The 26,254-nt window shown below is 60.2% G+C and overlaps 1 protein-coding gene and 1 long non-coding RNA gene across 9 annotated transcripts in view; one reads left to right on the forward strand and one right to left on the reverse strand.

Moving 5' to 3' along the window:
* MEGF6 (multiple EGF like domains 6) overlaps positions 1-26,254 on the reverse strand; it is a 99,001-nt gene that overhangs the window by 61,520 nt on the left and 11,227 nt on the right. For all 8 annotated transcript variants that reach the window (XR_006272602.1, XR_006272597.1, XR_006272599.1 and 5 more), the window contains exon 4: positions 17,846-17,950. Coding sequence is in view for 1 of the 8 variants with exons in the window: in XM_043485577.1 (XP_043341512.1) it covers positions 17,846-17,950 (105 nt within the window). In the remaining 7 variants the exon portion in view is untranslated. The remainder of the gene's footprint in view (positions 1-17,845; positions 17,951-26,254) is intronic.
* LOC122452152 lies at positions 8,178-13,110 on the forward strand. Its single transcript, XR_006272605.1, has 3 exons — positions 8,178-8,279; positions 8,645-8,760; positions 12,814-13,110. It is a non-coding gene; the product is annotated as an uncharacterized LOC122452152 (long non-coding RNA).

A 26,254-nucleotide genomic window follows, 5' to 3' on the forward strand; every position in this document is an offset into this window, starting at 1 on the left:
CTCCAAGGAACCCCTGGGTCTCCCCAAGGGGCACTGCTTGGGCAGATGCAGGAGACACAGAGGCCATGCACCCCCTGCTCTGAGGATAATCCCTGAGCACCAAGGCCTGTCTGCCGGCTCATGGAGAGTCTGCCATCTAAGGAGTCCCATGGGTCCTCTCCTGCATAGGACAGACGTTCTGCGAGGTGACCGTCCCCACGACCACCACCACCACACTGCTCTGCTGCCTCTGGAGGTTCAGGATTTATTGTCTGGCTTGGCTAAAGTGAGGCTTTCTCATCTGGACCCTGTGCACTGTCTGAGGGACACACAGGTCCTGCCCACCTTCACCTGGACAGCAACCAAGCTGGTCCAGGGCCCCTCCCTGTGGTGGCTCAGCCTTGGGGCAGGAAGCAGTCCCCCTGCAACCCCTTCTCCTCTTTCTCTGTCTCTCTGGACATGTTGCAGGGAAGAAGCTTGCTTGACTGTAAACTAAAGTGCCTTTGTTCAGCTGGTGGAGAGAGAGTTTGTCCCTGCCCACCTGTGAGCAGAAGAGATTAACACACCCCTTTGGAAGGCTGGACATTCCCTTGGAGATGTTTTGCAAGACTGAAGACGCTTTCACTTTACTTCCCCACTGCATCTCCCTCTATTCTGCCTTTTGACTTTAGTTCCTCATTGCTTCTTTCTTTGATCTATAAAAGAACCTGGCATCCAGACCCCAATAAGATGGTTATTTTGAGGTGCTAACCTGCCGTCTCTCCCCAGTTAAAGTCTCTTCCTTGCCTCAACACTGGCCTATCGTTCAGCGAGCAGGGCAAGCTTGGACTCAGTAACAGACATCTCCACTCTGGCATGACTCACTGGGAAAGACCCTGATGCTGAGAAAGATTGAGGGCAAGAGGAGAAGGGGGCAACAGAGAATGAGATGACTAGATGGCATCACTGACTCAATGGACATGAGTTTGAGCAAACTCTGGGAGATAGTGAAGGACAGAGGAGCCTGGCGTGCTGCAGTCCATGGGGTCACAAAGAGTCAGACATGACTGAGCAACTGAGCAAAAATTGGTGATACACACATGAGTCCTCAGTCTCCTTTCTCACTTCCTTCTAAAGCTGAACACCTTAGAAAACCTCTCTCTGCCTCTCACCCCATCACTGCTGCACCTGGAAGGTCTGCAATGAAACCAACTCAATCCAAACCCAGTGAAGAAGGAACTCTGCGGGCTTCAAACATGACCATGATGGGAATGGTCAGCGGGCCCAGGTACTTGCCCCCTAAAGGAACCTCGGTCTTGACCATCACTGTATGGCCACTGCATCCCAGTGGGCGGTTTCTTCTAGTTTGATGGAGAAACTGGCCTTGCGGCAAAAAGGGTCCCTCGTGCTCAGAAGCTTTAAATGGACAGCACTGGGACCCTGGACGCTTGATCCTTCAGTTCAACTTCCAGATGTCTGTAACAACGACAATTAGTTCACTCTGTATAAAGGGCTCCAGTTTCATCCATCTCATTAGAACTGATTCAAATGGAACACATGTAAATCCATGGCTGATTCATGTCAATGCATGGCAAAAACCACTACAATATTGTAAAGTAATTAGCCTCCAACTAATAAAAACAAATGGAAAAAAAAAATTCACACAATAGTTCAGATCCACTAGTATTTGAGGAAGTGAGTCAAGATAATGTATGTAAAGCATCTAGTAGATTGTCTGGCGCATTAATTGTACCAAATAAACAACAGCTATTATTAAAAAAAGAAAAAGAAACCAAGGGGCTCCTGAGGAAAGAGGGGGACCAGACAGGGAAACAGAAACTATGGAGCCATCCTCAGGGGACAAAGTAAGTGAGGTTTCTGAAGGTGCACTAAGCAATATGCCAAGAAAACCCAAATAAAGCACAGAAAGAAATTGAGGCACCAGCCCAACCCAGCAGAGGGGGTGCATTCTCAGGATGGGGTCAGGCAAGGCCAGTCCCCAAGGCCCAGAAGGCTGGGCTTTTTCTTCATCTTTTGTTTGGAATTAATAGATTTTATTTCTGAGAGCAGTTTCACGTTTTTGGAAAAAGTGAGCAGAAAGCACAGAGAGTTCTCTGTAATCTCGTCTCCCCAGTACACACGACTTTCTCTATTACTAACATCCCACGTTCGTGTCTATGTTTATTGCAGTACATGGACCAGTACCGAGAGTTCATTACTAACTAATGCTGGCAGCTTGCACAAGCAGCACTCTTGCCGCTGGACGTTCTGTGGGTCTGACAAATGCATGGGGTCACGTATCCACTATGACAGCAAAGTATGACAGCAGCTTTACTGTCCTCAATGCCCTCTGTGTTCCACCTGGTCTTCCCCTCCCCCAGGTCCTGGCAATCATCCGTCTTTGTGCTGTCTCCAAGGTTTTGCCTTTTCCAGAATGTCGCTGGCTGGAAGCACACAGCACGTATCCTCCTCAAACGCACTTCCTTCACTTCGGAGCATGCGTTTGAGGGCACTGAGCTGCTCACAAGTTTTTCCCAGGGGAGAGTTCCCCGAGGGTCAAGGATTCCTTCCCAGGGCCAGTCAACCCCCTCCCCATCTGTGGTTTCCAGGGCAACCATGGAAACCAAGAGTGGGTCGCCCAGAAACAGTCAGATAGGCCTTACCCGCTCTGGATTTCCAGGGTCACCAGGTGGTCCCCTCTGGGAGAAGGTCACAGGGGCAGGTCGAGAGTGGGGTGGTTGGCTTGGGCTGCCCACCACTGGGCTCCCCTCCCCCAGGCCTCACGTGTTCTAGGAATCCAGAGGCTCTGCGAGGCCGGCTCAGCTCTTGGCTACTCAGTGCGTCCCAGGTGCAGAGGTGGCCCAGGGTCAGGTGAGGCTGCCAGTTCTCACAAAGTGCTTGCCTCGAGTGGGCAGGGGGTGCGGAGCAGGCCCCACCCGGCAGGAGAGATGGCCTTCAGAATGGGAGACCGCTTGCCCTGCCACTGGCTCTGTGGAGGACGAAGGGACCTCAGGCTTTGGGGTGCTTTGGGGAACCCAGTGAAGGGAGGGGGGCACAAGGGCTAAGGGGGACTCCCACCACCAATCCAGCCAGCTCCCCAGGCCCAAGATGGGGTGGGAGGCAGGTATCATGGGAGGTCAGGCAGAAGGTGCACGAGCAGGGTCCCCACAGGCAGTCGGCATGAAGTTATTATCATTAAGGCCCTTAAGGACATGAGCAGCCCCAGCAGGACCAGAAGGGCTCCGTCACCTCCTGCCCTCGGCCCAGGACCCAGGGCCCGACTTCGGACAGTTTCTCTGTTTACTCTGAAAGTTATCGGGCCTGGTCTGTTTATATAAATCAGCCTCCAAAAATGTGGGAACGGGGATATTTTTTCCATTTGTTTCCCAGAAAACAAGACAAAATGTAAAAGGCCCAGAAGGGAGCCAAGAACATTCCTCTGTTCCCCAATGTCCAGGTCTCCACTCCCCCTCCACGGCCGAGTTCCTGGGCTGTTTCACGCTCTGGTGGAAGGGATGGGGCTGTAGCTGGAGGCCAGCCTCTGCCTCTGCTTCTCAGCTGCCTCACGGCAGGGGGCAAGGCTGGGGAGGGTGGTGTGCGCCGAGCCGGGCACACTCTCAGCACGTGCCCTCCACATGTGTGTGTGCAGGAGTGGGTGCATGCGTGTGCACATGTGGGTGTGTGCCTGTGTTCACGCGCCGGGTGCGTCTGCGTCTCTCTCTCTCTGTACCAAAAACTCTGACTCCTGAGCTTGTGTGAGGTCCCCAGAGCCCCTCTAGTCCCGAGCCCAGCGGCCTGCACAGCACGGGCCTGACCATGGAGGGAGGGCCCCAACACTGGACAACACCTTCTGCTCTGGACGAGAGTGCGGGGCCCTCTCTTTTCCTCCTCCTGTTTCTAAGTCAAGATCAGGAAGAACAGTGGTGGGGGCAGGCATGGGAGGCTGACTGGCATTTCTCTATCATTTCCTGAAGCAGAGCTCAGAACCCTGCCAGGGACCGGGCTGGGGCCCCAGCGGAAGCCCAGTCACCCTGGGGTCAGAGTGCTCGGCCGGGCTCCAAACCCTGGTGTGACATCCAAGGCCTGGACACTCTTAAGCCTCTGGCCAGCCAAGCCCCTGCCCTGCTGGGAGCCCCTCCACCAGATCTGCCCCTGTCCAGACAGGAGGCTGGCTCCTAAGGAGGGAGCTGGCCCCTCCTGGGCCTCATTCTCGGGCGGGCTGCTCACTCTCCCCAAGAGCTCTGGGGTCCTGGCCGGGAAGGCTCCCCAGAGGGGCCCCCTGCAGGACCTGGTGTTAAGCCCCACACTTGATGCCAACAGACCCCAGAGCTACAGGCTCAGACAGATGGACACATGGAGGGCTTGGGGATTCCCTGCAGGGTGGCTGCTCCGCCCCCACCCCAGGCCAGGTCCAGCTTGCACGTCCCCTTCACAGCCTCCATCACACCTCTGGCAGTGGGACTTCTGACCCCCGTGAACTGAAGGTCCCTGAGATCAGGCCATGTTGGCTCAGCAGCCACGGCATGGCCAACCCCCAGCTGTGCCTGGCACATGATAAAAGTCAACAAATAAATTTGGAAGAATGCTTGCTGAGCAAAGGAACATTCAACAGTGATGATTACTTTGTCTGAGATCTGGATTTGAGCGGAAGTTCTGTTTTCTGCAAGGAGCCCTCCTGCAGCTCCCAGACAGCCCCGAGGAGGAGAAATGAGCAAATGCTCTTGAGTGTTAGAATTTACGGGGCCGGAGTGGGCCAGCGAGTCCAGCCTCTACCCTCCAGATGGGCACACAGACCAGAGAGCTGCTGGTGCATCTGGCGGCCCGGGGCCTGCGGGGCCCTCCACATCTGAGAAGGGAAGGCTGTGACATCTCCCAGGCACACATCCAGATGCCCACTCCTCCCCAGGGCCCGGGGCAAAACCCTCGGCCAGAGGGTCCCTCCTGGTACAGAGACCTAAGTAGAAGCCCCACGTTCCAACCAACTGCTCCCACCCTGGTCTCCCCGAGTTCAGAAATCACTGCTTTCCACCCCATCTCCTGGACCAGACCCCAGGAGCCCGCTCTTTCCCTCACATGGAGCCTCCCCTCGTCTGGACACACAGGGACCTCCTCTCTCTCCGCACTGGCTTCTCAGTCTCTCTGCCCTGGCCCGGGGTCACCCTGGCCCGGGGTCACCCTGGCCACCAGCCTGGCCCCAGCACAAGCCACCAGGGCTGCCTGACTTCCGGCCTCAGCACTCGGGAGCAGCTCCCCCGTCCCGATGCCGAGTTCTCAGTCAGCATCCTGACAGAAGCGCACGCACCACAAATGTGCAGCAAGCAAGGTCGCTGAGGAAGCCCCGGTCATGCCCCGGCAGGCCCTCGGTGACCCAGCCGCCAGTGTTGCACTGGCCCCCGTGCACAGCCGAGTCCCTGGCATGGCGCCTGGACGCAGCGGTTCAATGACTGCTGGGGCGGATGGATGAATGAACCGATGAGTGCCTGACTGAACGCAGGCCGTGCACCCAGGCCGCCCCCTCTGCACTCGTGCCCCTGGACTCCTCGCCAAGGTCTCAGCCTCTCCCAGTTGTGTCCCTCGGCAGCCGTCACAGGTGACTCCAGCACCCCCCGCGGGGATGGCAAAGGGAATGGAGGACGCACCCACCATTGACCGCAAATTCCAGGCAGCCCCCTGCGCCTGTGCTGGCATGTCACTGCCACCAGGGGGCGCCAGTGCACCACCCCGAGGGGAGAGCAGGTGGGCCCCTCCTCCCTGCACCACCCCCAAGCTGGGGCAGGAGCCCTTCCAGGAGGCTCTGGGGTCCCTCACACCCGGGCTGTTCTTTCTGGGCCTACCTGTAGCCACGGAGGCCTTGGGAGGGCAGGCAGGGCTGGGACTCCCTGGGGGCAGCTGGCAGCCCCGGGTTGAGAGTCTGGGGGCCCACCGTTGGGGGGAGAAGAGGCCTTGTGTGCTTGGGTGCCCAGATTCCCAGCCAGTCCCTGGGATTCCCCCCAACTCCTCTAGGGGCTCCAAGAGCAGGGACCACCCTCAGAAGCTGGTGCCAGTTGGGGGCCAAGGCCGGTGCCCAGCACAGAGAAAAGGCAGGGACACAAGGCCTGGCCCCTGTGCATGACACCTGCCCCGCGGGGGGTAAAGCCAAGGTGGACACCGCTCCGTGCACAGGGCCAGCTGCCCACCCTCTCATCCCACTGGGCATGTGCCCCTTGGCACCCGGGTGGCATCTTCCTGGCCAGAGCCTGATCTCACCCACCCACCTCAGGTCCTCCATCACCTTCCATTTGCCCACCCCAGGGGGTCCAGAGGATGAGAGCAAGGTGTCAGCAGGTGTGCAGTGGGCGTAGCCACGGATCCCCCTGTTATTTATCCATCCACCCACCCATCCATCCATACACACATCCACCCATTCATCCATTCATCCAACCACCCATCCATCCATCCATTCACATATCCACCCATCCATCCATCCATCATCTGTCCACCTACACATCCATCCATCCATCCAAACAGTGCAGAGAGCCCAGCAGGGACCACCTGCCCTCACTGAGCACACACACAGAGGGGCCCTGGGCAGAGGCACCCCCTCTCTGTGCCACACTTCAGTCTGTAAAAGGAGGGGCTTGGACTGGGCAGCATCTATTGGCCCCTTGTGACCTGGGGCCGAGGTTCTCAGGCTGGAGCAGCCGCCTGGCAGAAGCAGCACCCCACGGCATCAGGGGAAATCAAGTCCCCGCCCCCTGAGGAAATGCCCTGCTCAGGAGTCATGCAAGGCAGCTGTCTAAGGCATGGAGCCTAGTTCTCTATCCCATTCCCAGAGCCCTGGCCTTGGAAATGGCACAAATCAGGCTCCTCCACACCTGCTGCAGGGAGCCAGGTGGGATGACTTTGTTTGTGAGGTGTAACCCTTCAGACACTCCCCTCATCCCCACCTGACTGAGGGTCTGAGATGAGGAGCAGTGGGCACCCATGCCGCTCCTGAGGACACTCAGCCCCCACCCCAATGCCATCCATCTGCCCTTTGTCCACCCCCACCAGGAGCAGATGTGTCTATGGCCTCCAGGGCCCGGGCAACAGGGGAGCAGGCGTGCCTGTGACCTCCGGGGCTGGGGGAGGGCCAGCCCCCAGGCTCCCAGGGCCCAGGACACAGCACCCAGGACCCTCCAGGCCAGAGCCCAGAGGCTCCCCAGCTGGCAGCAGTGTGTAGGCATGAGCCGTCCTGCTTTCCAGGTGTCACAGCAGGTACTTGGCCACATGATGGCCAGCACTTCCCAGGCCTCCCAGGATGGCCCTCCTAGTCCCTAGGGAAGTCATCACACCCACAGGGACAGAGAGATACAGTGAAGACCACTCACCCCACCGCTCAAGCTCTGCACCCTGCTGGTCGCCTGAGCAAGACACACCATCCCACAGCCCACCAGGGAGGCTGGCATGTGACGGGCTGGGGCCCGAGTTCAGGTCCTCCAACCTGAAGGCCCAGGCACTCAGGGCCCTGTGTCTGTGGATCCAACAGGTACATCCTGGGGCTGGTGAGTTGGGGTGGGACGTCCCCACCATGAGCCATAGAAACCCCGACACCTCTCTCCTGTGGGAACCCAGACACTCAGCCAACATGGTATGCGCTCCTGGAGGCAGGAGAGCCAGGGGGCTGTGAGCAGAGCGGCCAGCACGGTCTGCAGCCCCGCTGCGTCCACACCTGCCCGCCTCTGCAGCTCAGCCAGGCAACAGCCAGGCCGCCCAGCTCAGCCTGAGCCGAGTCCCCCAGAGGCAGGGCGGGGCAGGAGGGCAGGCCCTTGGAAACCCTACCAGCATAGTGGGATGCGAAGGTAGACCAGCTCTGGATGGGGTGGGGAGCTGGTCAAGTTGGAGCTTAGTTGAGAAAGTGTGAGTGCCCACGGAGCTACATGCACCTGGGCACCCAGTCCTGGAGCTCTCATGGCGTCTAGAGGGTGACAACCAAGCACGCAGTTCCCCCACCCCGGGGTCAGGCAGTGTGAGCCCTGAATGCCCAGCCACCCTCCCAGCTGGGGCGTGAGAGGAAGGCCCTGGTACGGGCTGGAGGCCTGCCCTGGGCACTGGCTGCCTCATCAGTGCCACCTCTTCCACAGGCACCTCCACCCCGCCTGTGGTCCCTCAGCCCCTAGGGGGCACCCAGAGAGGCCCAGCCATGGGGAGAGCAGCTCAATCATCCTGCGAGGTGGAGGTCTGTCCTGAATCCAGCCCAGAGCTGGCCTGCCCTCGGGTCCAGCCTGCCTGCCCTCGGCCTGGAGGACGGCCCACGGGAGGGGCTGATCCAGAGGTGTGGGAACAAGCACCAAGGCTGTAAGGTGAGGTGGTTCTGGGGGGAGAGCGTGCCCCACGGGAGGGGGCAGGAAGAAGGGGCCACGCGGGGGTGATGGGGGAGCAGCCAGCTGGGACTGGGAGCCAGGGTTCTGATGCTGAACCTCCCCTACGCCCCTCAACAAACACAGTAACCAACGACACCCAGAGGGAGCCCCAAAGGAGGCCTGAGCTCCCAGACCTGCTGCCCTGACCTCCAGGCGAGCAGACCCACCCAAGGTCCAGGCACCGGAGCCTGAGTCCCCAGGAACAGCAGAAAGGCCCAGTGGATTCGAGAGTCCCATGGTACACAGGTGGGGCCCCTGAGGCCCAGCCAGCACCAACAATACCGTCTGCCCCACACTCTTCCCAGGACGCAGCTGGAGCACAAACGTCCAGACGCCATGTGGCTGCAGCCTTTGTGTGGGATGGCCGCTGTCAGGGACGCGGCACGGACGCGCTGGCTGGAGAGGAGCTCAGCCTTTCCCGGTGAGTGGTCCCATCAACCTGGCCAAGTGTGCTGCCAACACGCCCTCCCTTTCCCTGAGCAGGAAGGGCACTGCCAACCCTTTGGACGGGAGCCCACAGATGACAAAGGCAAAGCCAGGACATTGGCGAGCCCAGTTCATGCTGTCTGAGAGCATTCCGCAATGACCTGTGGGACCAAACTGTCCAGGTCTCCTCACCTCCAGGTTCACATACTGTGGTCTGCTCATGCCAACACGCACTGTGGTTTCCTGGGGCGGGTGGAGGGTCCCCAGTCAGAGTTGGGGAGATCACAGCTGTGCATGGGCGTGTGGGCCACCTGCCCCACGTCCTGCTCCAGGAACAGCCGGTGCCCCCTTCTGGCCTCGTGGTCCTGTAGGACCTCAACGGCAGCAGGACAGGCAGCAGCCTGGGGTTCAGCAGGGGTGCGACCTCCTCTGTGCTGAGACCCCTGATTCCAGGGCGGACTCGCCTCTGCGGATGGCTAACCTCACCCTGACCCTGAATGGTGGGTGACGCCTCCCTCCGCTGCTCCTGGTTCCCAGCACAGCAGATGTTGGCTGGGAGATAGACCTGGACAGCGGCTCCCCCGCACCAGCCGCGGCTGGAGACCAGTCCAGCAGGCTGTCGGCGCCCTTGGCCACCACCTCCTCCTCCCGCAGTTACTGCCCGTAATCAGCTGGCTGGGCTCCGCGCGATGCTGCCCAGGCCTCAGTCTGACCGGGGCGCAGAGGCCAGGCCCTGCTTTGGAATGCAGGGGGCCGCCAGAACCCGAGCCAGATTCCAGGATGCCAGCTCCCGCGCTCGCAGACCCCTCATTAATTATCCTGCCAGGACACAGAGGGCAGGCACGGCCCCAGGAATCCTGGAAGTGGGCAGTTGGGGTCTTTCCTGGACTTTGCACCACATGACTTAATGGACGTGAATTTGAGCAAACTCAGGGAGACAGTGAAGGACAGGGGAGCCTGGTGTGCTGCAGTCTGTGGGGTCGCAAAGAGTCAGACACGAATTAGCAACTGAGCAACAACAACTACAACCCTGGCGGCCAGCGCTCGGCAGGCGGGCACCGCAGGTAGAGCGGACACGGGGATGAGACGCCCGGCCAGGAGCCCGGCAAGTGTCGGGGGCTCTCAGCTCACCAGGGCCCGCTGCCTCAGAGCCCCCTGCACAAAGTCTCGGGGCACCGTCGGACTGGGGGGCAGGGGCGTGGCCACCCGAGCTGAGGGGTCTAACTGCTGGGGGAGGCAGCACCAGCCCCAAAATGGGCTCCTGAGCACCGGATGGCCCCAGGCAGGAACTCTCCAGGAACTAACAGCTCTGCTCTGCCGCTGCTGCGTTTTATTGGCTCATTTAAGGTGCCAGGGCTCTGGGGTGAGCAGTGAGTGCCAACCACAGACGCTCCCACTGTGGGGGGAGGGGCAGGCTTCTGGGGTAATAAGAAGGGGGCCCGACACAGTAGGGGGCGTGGGCTGTGGTCCTGGATACCCCAGGGGATCCTCGGAAGGTGGCCCCTTCAGCCAGAGCAGGACGATGTGTCCACACGGGGCTGGAAGGGGGGATCAGGCTTCATGCATGAGTTCCCTTCCACACATGATTCTTGGGGGGCTGGGACCCATGGCCTGCCTCTCTCTAGTGCCCAGGCCAAGAGCCCCCAAGTAGAGGGATCCCCATACACCACACTCCACTCCTGGGGCCCCTCCAGCCCCCTCCACTGCCCCCATGCCCCACCCCCAATGCATGCCGCCCCTGATCCCCAGCCTTCAGCTCCTCCTGGTATGGGTGTGCCCACCCAGCCCAGCACACAGGGCCATGAGCACTCGGCGGAGGAAGTGGGGGCAGGCCCTGGTCTTATCGAGCCTCCTGCCCCTCAGCTGGGCTCCTCTGCTCCCCTCCCCTGCAGAGAAAGCCTGAGCCAGTGAGGGTGCAGGAGGGCTAGCAAGAGGCATCTGAGCAGAGAGGGGGGTCTCTGGGCCCCCACTCTGACCCACCCAGCACGGCCCAGCCATTCCTGCATCCAGAATAGAAAGTGCCAAGCCACCCACCTCAGCCAGCCAGTGGCTGGAAATTTGAGCACCACAGCCCCTTGGCAAGTGGGCAGCTGCCTGGTTTTACCAGCCCAGCAGACTACCAGAAAAGGTCAGCCAGAAGCCCGGGCATGGCCCCTCAGCCCCAAACACACCCAGGGCTCCTGCACCCCGATCCTTGTCAGTCCCAAGGTGGCTGCCCCTGAAAGGGATGTGGGAACCTGCCCTCTGCCTTTCCCTGGCCTGGGCCACAAAGTCTGTCCACGCCGCTGGGACAGACTCTGTCAGGGGACCCACAGTGAGCATGCAGGCTGCACAGACGCCCCATAAACTCCCCAGGCTCCCCCACCCCAGTGGGACCTCCACGTGCAACCCGCCCTGCCCTGCTGGGACCGAGAAGCCATCCGCCCACCCTGAGCACATCACTGACCCTGGCAACTCAGGAACTGCGGAGGCTCAGTAGTCTCATCTGTAAAATGGGACAAGGCCCCAGCCCACCCCAGGGCACACCCAGGCAGGCCCTTGCAGCCCAGAGGGCATTTCACTGGGATGGTCCGGGACAGTTCCCAGCGGCGTGGACAGACTCTGTGGCCCAGGCCAGGGAAAGGCAGAGGGCAGGTTCCCACAGCCCTTTCAGGGGCCCACCCAGGAGGATGGATGGGGCTCCAGCCTGGGGCAGCCCTGGGCAAGCAAGGCTGGGAGGCTTTGTCCTTCTCTGTAAAGCCAGCCTCTATCCTGCCCAGATGGTAGGTCCCACGTGGGCAGGGGCACTTGTGCCATCCACTTACCAAACACCCAGGGGGGAGGCATGGGGGTGGGTGGGGGGCAAGCTCACAAGCCCCCGGGGCCCCCGAAAGCCTGCCTCTTGGTGGATCCTGCTGCAATTATGTCATTAGAAGACCACCCCATCTCAGAGGCCAGCCCTGGGAGAGGCCCACAGCCCCACTGTGTGCAGAGCAGGCCTGGAGAACAGTCATTGGAAAGACAGAGGCGCCTTTGTGGGTGGTTGGGGGGGGAGGCAGGGGACGAACCTGGTAATTAAAGGATTCGCAGAGCAAACATGAAGGCCCTTCTCAGAGTCAGACGCTTTGAAAGGAGTTGGGAGTCTGCCTGCGGGGGTGCCCAGGCTGTCCTGGAGCAGGTGGTCTGTAGACCCGCTGCCCTGCAGGGACACGGACCCCCCAGTACAGGGCAGCAGCCACACCTGTCCCAGTTGGCAGTCAGGCCAGCAGGGCCAGAGGTCACGGCCACAGCCACCCACCCCCTCCATTTATCCCAACAGGCCCCACCCCAGGCAGTGGAGCCACCAGCAGATGCCTAGCGCCAGCTCCCGCAGGGAGTGGAGAAATCTCCCTGGAGATTTCGGGAACTGTCCTCAAAGGAGGGGTTCAGTGTAGCTAAATCGGGCATGTGTGAGAGCCAAAGGCCACAGTGCCCACCAGGGTGGGGGCGAGGGGAGGGCAGAGCAGGGCCAGGGGCCTGGGGGAGCTGGCAGCTCTGCACACCCGGTCAGGCAGAGGAGAGCCAGGTCCCAGGCCTGGTCCCAGCCAGTGGCCAAGAGCGGCCCTCAGCGGTGTCTGGACCTCGGGCCAGGGGCCAGGCTCCCACCCTCGGATACAGTGGGCACCACTGAAGGGCAGCCCGGGGGCGGCTTCCTCTCCATTCATCAATCATCCCAGTTTAGAAACAAAGTCATCCTTGAGCGGAGGCCAGGAGCTCAGGACCCATGGGCCTGCCTCTCACCCCCACGCCCTCGGCAGGGAGCCGCCTGCGCCCGCGGCCTCCCGGCAGAGACCAGGGCCTCCCCCTCAAGAACCCAAAGCCACTCAGGGCCACTCCCAGGACCCCACCCGCCCACTCCCTGCTCCTGTGAGGATCAGGCTCCTTCCTTCAAAGCGGGAGTCCTGGGCCTGAGGCTCCAGGCAGGACCACGGAAGCCTCTCCCTAGGTCCCCAGGGCTGGCCCCCCCACTCCGGGTTCCAAGTTATTCCAGCCTGCTCAGAGGGGAACCCTAAGTCTCCTCTGATTCCAGGCTGAACCTTCTCCGTCGTCAGTCCCCACCAGTTCCTCTGGGCCAAACCAACTCCTTCCCTCCACTCTGCTCCTCTGCCCCTGCCTTGCTCTCACCTGGAAAGGCCACCCAGCCCCACCTGCACCTCCAAGCCCTCCTTAGCCCACAGGCCCACCTCCTCCAGGAAGCCCTCCAGACCACTCATCCTGCTGCATGTCAGCACCAGCGCCCTGAGAGCTCCGTGGACCAAGGAGCAAGTCCTAGAGCTGCCTGAGAGACGGACCCAATCTGACCATTTTACCAGTGAAGAAATGGAGGCCCAGAGGGAACCAGGGCCTAAGCTTCTTGAACCAAGAAGTACCTAGAGATTACTGGGGTCTTGGACCTCAGAGTCTGCTCTCCTTCTCTGAGGTCAGCAGAGACCAGGTCACAAGAAATGACCAGCGGCTATTTATGATACTAGAGGAAGATAAATTAAGATAAACCTAGACAGTGTATTAAAAAGCAGAGACATCACTTTGCAGACAAATGTCCATCTAGTCAAAGCTATGGTTTCTCCTGTAGTCATGTACAGATGTGAGAACTGGACCATAAAGAAGGTCAAGAACAGAAGAATCGATGCTTCCAAATCCGAAGAAGACTCTTGAGAGTCCCTTGGACAACAAGGAGATGAAGCTAGTCAATCCTAAAGGAAATCAACCCTGAATATTCATTGGAAGGACTGACACTGAAGCTGAAACTCCAATATTTTAGCCACCTGATTTGAAGAGCCGACTCATTGGAAAAGACCCTGATGCTGGGAAAGATTGAAGACAGGAGCAGAAGGGGACAAAAGAGGATGAGATGGTTGGATGCCATTGCTGATGACTCAATGGACGTGAGTTTGAGCAAACTCCGGGAGACAATGAAGGACAGAGGAACCTGGTATGCTGCAGTCCATGGGGGTTACAAAGAGTCAGACACAACTTAGTGACTGAACAACAGTGTTCCAAAGCGTACTATTTTTGCCTGTTTTTCCTGAAAGATTCAAGGCCAGTTGGCTATGACAAGACCATCCCCAGCAGATCTGGGGGTTGGCGGGGAGGGGCCTCTGCCATCACTCACTCCAAGCCACACCCAGCTGTGCTCTGGGTGCCAAGGGAGGACAAAGCTGTATTTTCAGAGGGTGGAAACCGTTCCTAGTCGGGCTGATGGAACGGATGCTATGATAGGATCCTTGGAGCCCACTTAGGGTTGGGGTACCCGAAGGTGCCAGTCCTCAGGGCAAGGAGGCTGGTGGTTCTGGGGGTGTCCTGATGTCAGGCCACCCCAAAAGAGAGGCCACATGGGCACCACTCACCCATAAAAGCTCAGGCATCCTGTGTTCAGAGACCCCAGGACAAGGGGCCATCCCCACCCTCCCCCGACCCCCATCATCCCTTAGGTCCCTCAGTGGCCAGACCTCTGGGGAGAAAAGGTCACCACCACCCTGCCAGGGCACTCTGCCCCTCCCCTGCACTGACGCCTGGGACCTGCACAAACGTCTCCCCATTCCATCCCCACTAGAGAGAGGAGCTGGAGTCTGGTACGTTACCCTAAGGCCCACAGGCACATCAGGATGACAAAATGCCCAGCCTGAACAGACAGCCGCCCTGGGCCGCACTGCACTGAGGGCCTGTGCTGCCCCAGCCTCCACCCCCAGCTCCAGGCCCCTCCAGCACAAGCTCCCTTTGTGTTCCTGAGGCTCCTGCAGAAAGTCTTCCAGGGAGGGGAGGGGGTGGCAGGCAGAGGTGGGCAGGCAGGCCCAAGGTGAGGGGAGGGGCACCAGGTGGGGGAAGGACTCTTCCTCACCCCTGCTCCCCACCATCAGCAGAGTTCTTTTCTCCCTCCCCTACTCTTTTGTTCAAATGAAAGTATTTGGGAAACCAGAAAAAAATATGGCTTTTATTTTTGAAACTGGAATCAATTATATTTGGGGGTGTTAGTAACATGCCCACCAGTGCCAGGTCACAGGTCTGCCGGCTCCAAACCCAGCATGGAGGGACCGGAAGGGGACGGGGTGGCCCTGCAGGGGGCGCAGGCCTCACAGCAGGTCTGCACACACCCAGCCCTGCACACCAACCCTGCACAAAGGCCCTGCACTCCAGCCCAGTACACCCAGCCCACTCCTGCACACCCAGCTCTGCATACGGACCCTGCACACCAGGTCTGCACACCAGCCCTGTATACCAGCCTTGTACACCAGCCCAGCCCTGTAAACCAGCCCAGTCCTGCACACCCAGCTCTGCACATGGACCCTGCTCAAAGGCCCTGCACACCAGCCCTGTACACCCAGCCTGGTCCTGCACACCCAGCTCTGCACACAGACCCTGCACACCAGGTGGGCACACCAGCCCTGTACACCCAGCCCAGTCCTGCACACCCAGCTCTGCACACGGACCCTGCACACCAGCCTTGTACACCAGCCCAGCCCTGCAAACCAGCCCAGTCCTGCACACCAGCTCCACCCACTCAGCCCTGCACACCCAGCTCTGCACACAGACCCGGCACACCAGGTCTGCACACCAGCCTTGAACACCAGCCCAGCCCTATAAACCAGCCCAGTTCTGCACACCAGCTCTGCCCACTCAGCCCTGTACACCACATCCTGAACACCAAGTCTGCACACCAGATCTCACACCTGCTCTGCACACCAGACATTTCTTCCAGGATGTCCTAAGAGAAGGCCCAGGGACCACCCTCCAATTTTGTCTACTACAACTGGCCATTCTCCCAGGAAGGCCCCCGACCCTGGAGGGCCACGGGCTGTCACAGGCCAGCCCCCTCACCCCTCCCCATGCAGATGCTCTGGCCTGGGAGGTGGGCAGGGAGGGGTCCTGGGGATCCGGCCCTCTCCTCCCAACCAGATCTCAACAAGGCTCCACCCCCATCAAGGGCAAGCACCGTGACCAGAGATGGCGTGGCCGGAAGGTTCAAGGTGCTCACTGGGCTGGACTGGTCTCCAGTCCCAGCTCTGCTGAGCAGCCAGCAGCAGCTGGACCTCCCTGACACCAGACTCCTATTCCACGAAGCAGATGAGGCTAGGGCTCAAGGGAGTGACGTAGGCAGAGTGTGGGAAGGGACGGGAAGGTGCCCCCACCCCGAGAGGCCATCCCCAAGTGAGCACGGGAGCAGGGCTGCTCTGGAGGCAAAGCCGAGCCTGGAGCCCAGACTCCAAGAGACCAGCAAGCATGTGAGCCTGTGATCACAGCCCCCTCCCCACCAGGAGCCCAGAAGCTGGTACTGCCCTAGGTGCCCCCCGGCTGGCTGCAGAGCACCTGCTGGATGACGAACCCCCCACCCACCCACCTTACCCCTGCAAGCCATGCACCCTCTGGTACCCAGGAGGCCAAGGGTCAGGTCTCACAGGAAGGGGGGTGCTGCTCAGGACAAAGGGAGCACCCATCAGTGATGTTCAGGGCTGGGTGTCGGGGAGAGTGTCAGGGCAGGGGTGGTGGGAGGACTGATGGCCCCAGGAAGCATGGTGGACGGGGTGGGGGCTAGAGAAAGGCCGGCCTGGGGGCAGGGGGCAGGTGTCCTGGCTGCTTCCTGAGGACGAGGCCAAGGACAGGCCACACTGCAGAGTCACCTCCTCATCGCCTTCCCTGGGCAGCAGGGACCCCGGGGCTGCTGACTGTCAAGGCACAGACCAGTCCCAGGGACCGCCCCACAGCAGCTCGAGGCCGGATGTCCCTCTCGCCCTGACCACACAGCCCAGCATCTCCACACCCACCCGTGGCTATCAGGAAGACCCTGAGTAGAGGTGACGCATGGCAGCTGGGTCCGTGCACCCCAGCCTGGACCCCAGCCTGCACTGGCGTGGGGTGGAGTCACCTCTGTCCAGCCCACAGAGGTGCTCAGGCTCTAAATCCACGTGGAGGCTTGACTGAGGCTTGGAGCCCTGATGGTCCAGGGTACGCGGCAGGACCCCAGCGCCTGGAGGGGAGACAGTGGTCCTCACGCCGTGGCGGGACAGCAGGCCTCCAGCACCCAGAGCCTAGGAAGCAGGACCTTCCGCCTTACAGAGGGCATTCAATGAGCAGTCAGAGCCTTCCGACACTTTCCAACAATGCCAGCACCCCTAGCACCAGTGCTAGGCTCAGAACTCAACCCAGCACCTCCCCAGTACCCCCACTTTCGGCCCCGCTTTGGGGGCACATGCATGTGAATGCACAGGGAACAGCGAGAGCCCTGGGGCCCCCCCTACAAATGGGGGCCCCGATCCCCCACGGTTTCCTGGTTTCCCTCTGGTTGCCTGCTGGCATCCAGAGCCTTAAAGAGCGTCACAGGATATACGCCCCAGCATCTATGGGGAAGAGGCCCCCAACTGCTCAGCAGGAGCAAGTTCAAAGCAGCGGAAATCATCTCAAGCATTTCATTTCGATGGCGGCCGCAGCTCCATGCCCTGTTCCTGTTCCAGCAGGACCCGAGAGCTACACGGTTGGGTAAGAACTCAAACAAAGCAGAGGACCACCAAGGAGACTCACGCCAAGAAATTAGGAGGATGTCTGCAGGTTCTTTGGACAACTTTTCATGCTCTCTTCTGTACTTCTTTATAAAATTTCTATCTCCCTTGCCCTTCACCCCAGTACCTGCTTTAAGCCCATCCACACCCACAGCATCCCCACAGGGCATTGTCGGGGGCTGGATTGTCAGCGGGTCAGGCTCCAGTCTGCAGGCGTTAGGGTAGGACCCCATGTCCCCCAGCTGTCAACACGAAGGACACAAGAGCCCCTGGAAGGTGGGGGTATGGCTCAGGGACCCCTGGGACGCACTGCTTTCCAGCTGACCCAAGGACCCTGGTTCATGCCTGTTTGTCTCCATGCCCACTGTCCCCACCCACAGAGGGCGCTATTGGTCGGGGAGGACTCTGATGATGGTGCAGAGGCATCCATGAGAAAGGGGGTTGCAGTGTTACCCCTCCTTCCAACACCCTCGGGGGGCTGCAGGGAGCAGGGTCAGGGCACCAGAGACCCCCCACCCCCAACCATCAGAGACTCCCCCGCATGGAGTACCTGGAGGGGGCGCCACTCACCATGCTGACAGCGAGGACCCTGGAAGCCAGGGGGACAGCGGCACGGCTGGGCTGAGCCGGACACGCAGTGGCCGCCGTTAAAGCAGAGGCCGGAGCTGCACACGGCTGTGGAGGGAGGGAGAAGGCATGTGAGGAGGAGCAGGGGCCTGGGGGCACCCCCAGTCCACTGCCAGGATACAAGGTCCCTAAGTCTTCCCACAAGATGAGGCCTCAGGCCTGGATAGGACCCAGACTCTCAACAGACAGGACAGCTCCCCACACCCCCACTGCAGCCCTGGAACCATGTGGGGGACCCGGGGGAGGGTCCCACAGCCAGGCGGGTCACTGGCCCTGCTCTGCCGTCCTGGGTCACACACTGCCAGGTCTGGGTTCGGTGAAGGCCTTCTGGGTGAAGCAAAAAACCCCACTCACTTCAGTGGCACATGAAGGAGTTCCAGGGTACTTTCTGGGGGAGGCCGAGGGGGAGGGGGTCGTGGGAGGAGCGGGGGTAGTGAGGGGTACAGGGGGAGCAGCCCACAGTTGAAGGAGGCTGAGAGCTTGGCTGAGGCCCCCTCCATGCAAAATCGCATCAGTGGAAATGCCCAGGCTGGTCCCACCCCCGAGGAAGGGCAATGCTGGCCCAGGCCTTGGGAGAGCAAGAAGCGAGGGTCCAGGCAGAAGGTCAGGGCTGTGAGCAGCCGGCCTCCCCTGCCTTCTCCAGAGGAGACTCCCTGCTCCCAGACCCTCTCCCCTGGACCCAACCGGTCACCCTGGGGGCAGCTGTGTTTACACCTAAACCCACTGCCTGGGGGTAGCCTAGGGTTACTGAGCCGCCCCCTCCAGCACCAGGCCACGGCATGGAGGAGGCAGCGGCCCGCCCAAGAGGCAGGGGCCCTGGATGGAAGGGCAGGTCCAGTCCCAGCCCCATCACAGAAAGGACCCCACCCAAGGCTGGACCGGCTGCCTCCAGGGGCTTCAGCATGAGTTTTCTTGGCTCTGCAGCCAGCCCCCGCCCACATCCACACAGGGGAGGGCAAGGCCAGGGCAGGTGGGCTCTGCCCCCATCCCCACAACCCCAACAGCCAGGCCCTGAGTCCAAAGACGTTGGGGTGCTCGCTGGGTGAGTGGACACTCTGAACAGTGGCCTGGACACTCCCCAGGCACCCCTGAGTCCCACCGTGATCCACGGGTCCAGCAGGAAGAGAAGCTGGAGGGTGGGAGACCCCGAGGGGAGGGACGCTGGCCAGACACATTGGTCTGAGCATCCCCCTGGACCAGGCGCTGCCCTTGATGAGGAGACTGGGCTCAGAGACATGCAGCACATGGCCCCAGGTCACAGAGCCACTGAGGAGGGATCAGTCCACGAGGAACCAGCCCAGGACAGATGAGCCCATGGCTTTCTGACTTAGAGTCAGGAGGACTGGCCGAGGGAGACACAGGTCTTTTCAGGGAGCATCTTCTTGTTCCTCTGTCCCATAACTAGGCTGCTGTCCCAGCCCTGGAGGGATCCCTCTTCTTGGGCCACCCTGCCGGGGTCCCAGCTGGGTCTCCTCACACCTGGCAAACTCCCTGAGATTTCTGAAAGGCAGTGGGAGTGGGGGGCTGGGGGCAAGGCAGTACCACAGGGGAGCAGGAGGAAGCACGTGGTGACCCTGGAACCCGCACAGGTAAGTCCGGGCGTGGGGCCAGCCTGGGCCACGTGGCACCAGAGTTCCCACTGCTGAGGGCCCCAAACCTGTGGACCTGGGTGACTTTGTGGAGGAAGGGAAGCCAGCTGTGTTTACTTTTCACATCTTAAAGAAGTTTTCACCATCCTGAAGACCTTCAGCCCCAAACCGCCACGATGGGCCACCCCTCCAGTCGTGGAGGAACCAAGTATCCAGGTTGGAGCTCACCCTGGGACTCTGCCCACCCCCAGGAGCCTCTGCAGTTTCTGCCAGGCCCATGCCCAGCCTGGGGGCCCCCACGGACAGCACCCTGCCTGTGCCCACCTCCATGGTCAGTTCTGGAGCTCAGGGGGAGACAGCACCCCACTCCCTGCTCCCACGCCCCCTCCCCTGACCTGGTACACAGCGTCACAGCCACAACGGCTCAGGCCAGAAATGGGGAGCCAGCCTCACTCTCGTCCCAGGTCCAGTCCAAAGCCAGCCTATCGGCTCCACCTCCCATGCACCTGGAGTCCACACTTCTCTCCGTCGCCAGGCTGGACGAAGCCGCCTCTAGTATCCCCTTGGAGTCCTCTCAGCTGGTTCCACTCACCCGCATCCTTTCCCAACGGTGCAGCCATCATGTTCCTTCACAGCAAGAATCGGATCATGGGCCCCCGGGTGAAAACCCTTCTGTGGCTTTCCCATCGACCTGGCACAGAGCCCCTCAGCCACCTGTCAGACCCCGAGAGCTGTGTGCCTAGACAACAGGTCACTTCCGCAGGGAGCCTCCCCAAAGAAAGAAAGAAAAGAAAGTGAATTTGCTCAGTCTTGTCCGACTCTTTGCGACCCCATGGACGGTAGCCCGCCAGGCTCCTCTGTCCCTGGAATTTTCCAGGCAAGAATACTGGAGCAGGTTGCCATTTCCTTCTCCAGGGGATCTTCCTGATCCAGGGATCGAACCCTGGTCTCCCGTATTGCAGGCAGATGCTTTAATATCTGAGCCACCAAAAAAACCCCAAGTTTTCCCAAGTCGCCAGGCAAATCAGAGCCCACAGCGCCCCACAGTTTCCAATGCTGCACCTCCCAGTGTACCAGCCCTTCAGACGGGTGACAACTAAGCTCCCAGCCAGGCCTGGGCTCCCTGGGAGCAAGGCACAAGCCCGCCTCCAGCACCATCGCCTCCCTTAGTGCCAACCGACACACCCTCACTTAGAAGGCGCTCCATAAACTTTGTTGAATGAAGAGGAAAGAGACAAATAAATGTCAGGCCACGTGAGATGTGAGAGTTATTTGTGGGGAGGCCCTCAGGGGAAGGCAGGCGCTCAGGATCCAGAAGGGATGTCTAGGGCAGTGCATTCTCAGACAGAAAAAAGAAAAGGCTTCACAACAAAGGTGCTCAAAGCTAAAAACAAAGGTGCTCAGAGCACCCAAACTGAGAAGGGTGCTCCTAGCAGCCCCCAGGCTCATAGGATGCTGGAAAGACAGGGTTACCACAGAGAAGCCTGGGACTGGGGGTTCTGGGTGGCATGGGGTAGCGTTGGGCACATCCCCGTGGCAGGATGGGCACCCAGAGCAAAGGGACAGGGCAGCATGGTGGAGCACCCGTGAGTCCCCATCCCTCCCCCGGGTGGGTGGTAGTCAGGGATACCTCCAGGAGCCCCCCCACTCCTCCTGCTGTCACTCAACCCCCCCCAAGAGAACTCCCCTACAGGTGAGGAAGACCACAGGTGACAGTCACAGCACAGCTGTGGAAATGGAGCTCGGGAGCCACAGACTGAGGCTTCCTATCAGGACGCTTGCTTTCCTCTACAAGAAAGAGGAACCATGTGTAGGAAGAGCAGGCATGTAGGAAAACAGACCTGTGGGACATGTGGAAAAGAAAAATGTAAAAGCTCCATGCGGTGGCTCACACGTGCTCAGTCGTGTCTGACTCTTGTGACCCCATGGACTGTAGCCCACCAGGCTCCTCTGTCTAGGGGATTCTCCAGGCAAGAATACTGGAGTGGGTTGCCACTTCCTTCTCCAGGGGATCTTCCCAACTCCGGGATCAAACCCAGGTCTCCTGCATCGACAGACGGATTCATTGCCTGGGAAGCCCATCAGTGGCTCAGACAGATTCATCTATTTGACTAGTGTTTGCTGAGCACCTACTACACGAAGGAAACTATTAATATTACAGACACATGGGATACGTTAATGAACAATTCGATGACCCTTATTCTCACAGAACTCAAATGCTAGCAGGCAGGGTGCGTGCGTGTGTGTGTGTGTGTGTGTGTGTGTGTGTGTGTGTGTGTGTGTTAAATCGCTTCAGTCATGTCCAACTCTTTGCAACCCTGTGGACTATAGCCCATTGGGCTCCTCTGTCCATGGGATTCTCCAGGCACGAATACTGGAGTGGGTTGCCATGCCCTCCTCCAGGGGATTTTCCCAACCCAGGGATCAAATCCATGTCTCCTGCTTGGCAGGTGGATTCTTTACCATTGCGCCTGCCACCTGGAAAGCCCATACTTTTTAATGAATCTTAGCAGCACCTACTGAATGCCAGGGTGACAGCAGGGGGTCGGCTTGGGGACCCACCCTCATCACTGTCGGCATGGCTGAACCCACAGGACCCTCAGGGACCCCAGGAGGAACTGTCAGAACCCACAAGGATGAGAAACTCAAGAGCAGGTGGAGGTGAGCCGTGGGTAGGGGAGCACCATGGCCATAGGGTTTGCTACTGCCAGGCAGCCACGTCTTCCAAGGCTGGAGGATGCTATCCTCCCTTCTTGGACCCCCGCTGTCTCACCCCACCCCACTCAGATGCCTTCGCAAGGCAAGGCAGCTCAGGTTCTGAAGACCTACACTGAAGTCGCAGCCCTGATACTCAATCTGTCGTTGGAAATGAGGGCTAAGCTCCCTGCCATGTGTCAAATGCAATATCTTCATGGACCCTTCACACTGTCAGAGTGCTGCCCCCACACAATCACCTGGAGCTGAAGATGCACATGGCCCGCAGCAGCTCAGGTCCAGGGCCACCATCTGAACAGAGAGGAGGAACCACCCCACCAGCTTACAGACGGGGAGCTGAGGCTCAGAGACATTGACCAGACCTTTGCCTTGGGGTGAAGCTGGGTGGATCTGCCCACATTCCTAACACCAAAGGCTGGGAGGATCCTTAGGGAGTCCAGTTCCGAGGGGGATCCTGGCCAGGCCCAGGAACGGGAGGACAGAATTGGGGAGCGCAATCCCCGGGGACGGGCACCACGTTCAGGCATCATCTGTGGCATCCTGATGCCAGCCCCTTCCTCTCATCAAGACAGGTGGGGACACCCGGGCCCAGCCAGACTTCAACTCCACTGGCCATGGCGGCCCCAGCCTCACTGTCCCAGGACGAGCTGACCCTGGAAATGGGACTTGGCTGTTCTCTGAGGGCTTGATTTCTGCAAGTTCAGCCCCCGGACCACCACCTGGACCTAGGCTTGGCTGAGCCTGAGCCTCCTTCCCTCTGCCCCCAGAGGGGCTAGTGGAAACCGGAGTGACCACAGGCAGGACAGGGTGACCCAGGCTGACACCTTTGTCCGGCCTGCCAAGCCACCCACCCACATGCTGAGGTCACCGAAGGCGGTTCCGGAAGCCAGCCCTGCAAGCAAAGGCTCGCCTGCATCCCAGAGACCCCGCAGGGAGGGCTGGCTCAGCTCAAGGTCACGGGCAGGCAGGGTGGCTCCCGTCTTATCGCCCAGGCTGCAGGGTAGCATTTCCTCAGCTTCACCCCAGCCGCTGATTAAGAGCTGCCCGTGTGCAGGCAGGCAGGCGTGGGAACCAACACCCACCTCAAGTTGGCAGTGGTTCAGGAAGGGAGGCCACTTCCCTGGGAGCCTGGGGGACAGAGCCGGCCTGAGCCCTCCTGCCTTGTCCCTCTGACCCTGCTCCTGCCAGCCTTCCACCCGACGCTGGCCGAGGGCTCGGGGCCCAGATCACATGCCCCACCCGACCTCTCCCGCCAGGACCCTTGCTGAAGGGAGGGAGTCACCTCAGCTCCGTGCTGGGCACTCAGGCTCCAAGTGCCCTGCCCTGTGCCTAGACCAGTGCTCACCACACCAGGGGAGAGGGTCGGGTCCCAAAGCCCAGGGCCCAGCTCCCAGAGCCCCCACATGACGGCAGGCATGGCACAAGCCACATTGACTTTGGGACATTGTGTGTGGTCAACAGAAGTGAGAGGCTGAGGTGCCCTGATGACAGCAGAAGCCCACTGCCCCCTCCAGACCCATCCTGGGCTGCAGGAGGCCCGAGAGCACACCTGGGTGGGGCAGCCTCCTTCCTTGCCCCCACCACGCCCACCTTCCCGAAGGCAGTCGGCAGGGAGGGGCCATGCACCCAGAACCTTCCAGAAGCTGAACTTGGTCCCAGCTGCCCTGGGCGCATGGAGCACTCTGGGCCCCTGGTGATAGGGGCACCTCCGTGTCTCATTGCCCATGCTCCCCATCATATCATGCCCCCGTGAGAGCACACATGTGGGTATCTGGGCTCCCATGGGAGTGTGAGTTCATGCATGTGAGTGTGCACACACATGTGTGATCATGAGCATGGGTGCACACCTGAGTGAACAGATGTGACTGCCCATGTGAGTAGGTTGCACGTGTGTGAGTAAACCCAGGCACGTGTGTACACATGTGTGTATGTGAGGCTGTGTGGTGAGCTCCTCTGGGTGGGCTGCAGGCCCAAATGTGAGTGTGTGTGTAAACGTGTGCCCGGCACAGGGCCGGGCCAGTCCAAGTGTGATGCATGGTTTGGAGAGACCTGGGGTGCTGGGGACACAGCAGGACAACACGCCCTGCCCCTAGTACCTCAGTCCATACCAGGGACAAGAGAGCCAGCGCACCAGCTCTGTAAGTTCCCCCACTGGGCGCGGGGTGGGTGCAGGGCTGCCATGCTGCAGCCAGAGTGGGAAAGGACAAGTGAAGGCCAGAGAGCGGAAGCTGAGCACCCCCCCAACCTCAGAGGTGGGGGGTACTCCGGGCTGCCTTCCTGCAGCTCCTTCCCTCCAGCCCCAACCAGCCAGGGACCACAGAGGAGGCGGGAGGGAAGAGAGGTCTGCCTGGCAGTTCAAGAGCTGGACACAGGGGTGCCAAGCCAGGCCTTGCCCTGTGGCCCTGGCTGTAGGGGCTGAGGCCACAGGCACAGATCCAGACCCAGGGCTGGGCTCCCGGGGTGGGGACAACGGCTTAGCCCTGCCCAGTTCCCACGGCCTCGAACCTGCCCTTCCCTCTGCAGTGGGGCTCTTCCTTGGGCACCAGTAAGGCCCAGTACTCACATCACACAGGCCACCACTGCCCTGGACACAGAGGCCTCCTGGACGCCCACTAAGTTAGCACCTCCCATCCGTGGGCCCTTTCCCGCCTCATTTTTCTCTGGAGCATCCCCACTCGCCAGCATGGAAACTTCCTTTCTTCCTTCCTCTCCCTCCACACAGGATGCAAGTTCCAGGAGAATAGGGCCAGAAGCCGCCTCTGCTCGCAGCCCCTCCCACACCCCAAAGCAGTGCCAGGCACCCTGTCAGCCTCTACAGATGCTTGTTGGGAATGGATCACTAACATACTTCCCAGTATGTGCTTTAGGAACACTGTCGTATTACTTTGACTTTTGGCTTCTTTTTTTTCTTCTTTTTTAAAGAAGAAAACACTACACAGCATGTGTCAGCAAACTGCAGTGTACACTACTGTATTAAAGGCTATGACAAGTCCTGCAAAAACAGAACCCACTTAGCTGTACTTGACACAGAGCTTCCTGGACCACAGCATCCCTTTCCCAGAGCTCCTGGCATCCACAGAGCTGGTGCGGTCTCTGGCCCCTCCTTGGGCCCTGCTTCTCCATCCTGCAGCCTCTGATGGACTGAGCCCAGCCCACATGGAGAGAGCTCAAGACGGAGCCAAGGGTGGTCTTCCTAGCATGGTCTTCTCGGCACCCATTCCATCTCAGGGTCCGCACGCAGGGGTCTGAGGGGTTGAACTGCTCCAGGCCAGGTACCTCCTCTGGGCACTCAATAAGGGTGGCCAGGACCCAGGGTGACTGTGGTGGAAACATGGCGAGGGTCCAGCAAAATCTGTCATCTGATTGGGATGGAGGTGCAGTTCAGAGGCCACTGAACAAGAGGATGGGCACCCCAATAGCAGAGCCCATCTGCCCCCCCGGGCACACATGCTTGGGGCCCACAGACCCTGGGGAAGCCCCTGGCCATCAGGCAGCCCCTGCTGGCACCTTTCAGTCACCTCCAGGTCACACCTGCTGCCATCTGGGTCTTGGAGAAATCCCACCGAACACTAGAAGCTTCCTGCTGTCCTCCGGCATGAACACCACGAGGACCTGAGCTTGTCACACACGTGGCCGAGTTTCCAGGTCATATCCGTGGCTGATGGAGGGGGCGGGGCCAGTGGGAGTCAGCATCACAGGGCCCTGCCCCAACCTGCTCACTTCTCAGGGTCCCCCAACTGCAGACAGCCTAGACTAGATACAAGGGAAAGTGCTGAGGAGGCTAGACTGGGGAGATGGTCGGGAAAAAATGGGACAGATAGAAAGGGAGAAAGGGGGAGCGTGGGGGAAAGCCGGAGAAGTGGACCCCAGGGGCCCCTCTGCAGGCCGGGAGGGCCCTTTGCCTCATCACTGGCCCCTCCACTCGCAGGAAATCGGAGGTGACACTGACCCCATCTGCTGGCCTGACGCCTGCTGACCTGTGGCCAAGAGGGGACCAAAGGCAGCCACCCACTCTCACCTGACCCCCGAGGCAGGGCTTCCCCGGGGC

This window comes from Cervus canadensis, chromosome 13, assembly GCF_019320065.1.
Source record: "Cervus canadensis isolate Bull #8, Minnesota chromosome 13, ASM1932006v1, whole genome shotgun sequence".
Taxonomy (NCBI): domain Eukaryota; kingdom Metazoa; phylum Chordata; class Mammalia; order Artiodactyla; family Cervidae; genus Cervus; species Cervus canadensis.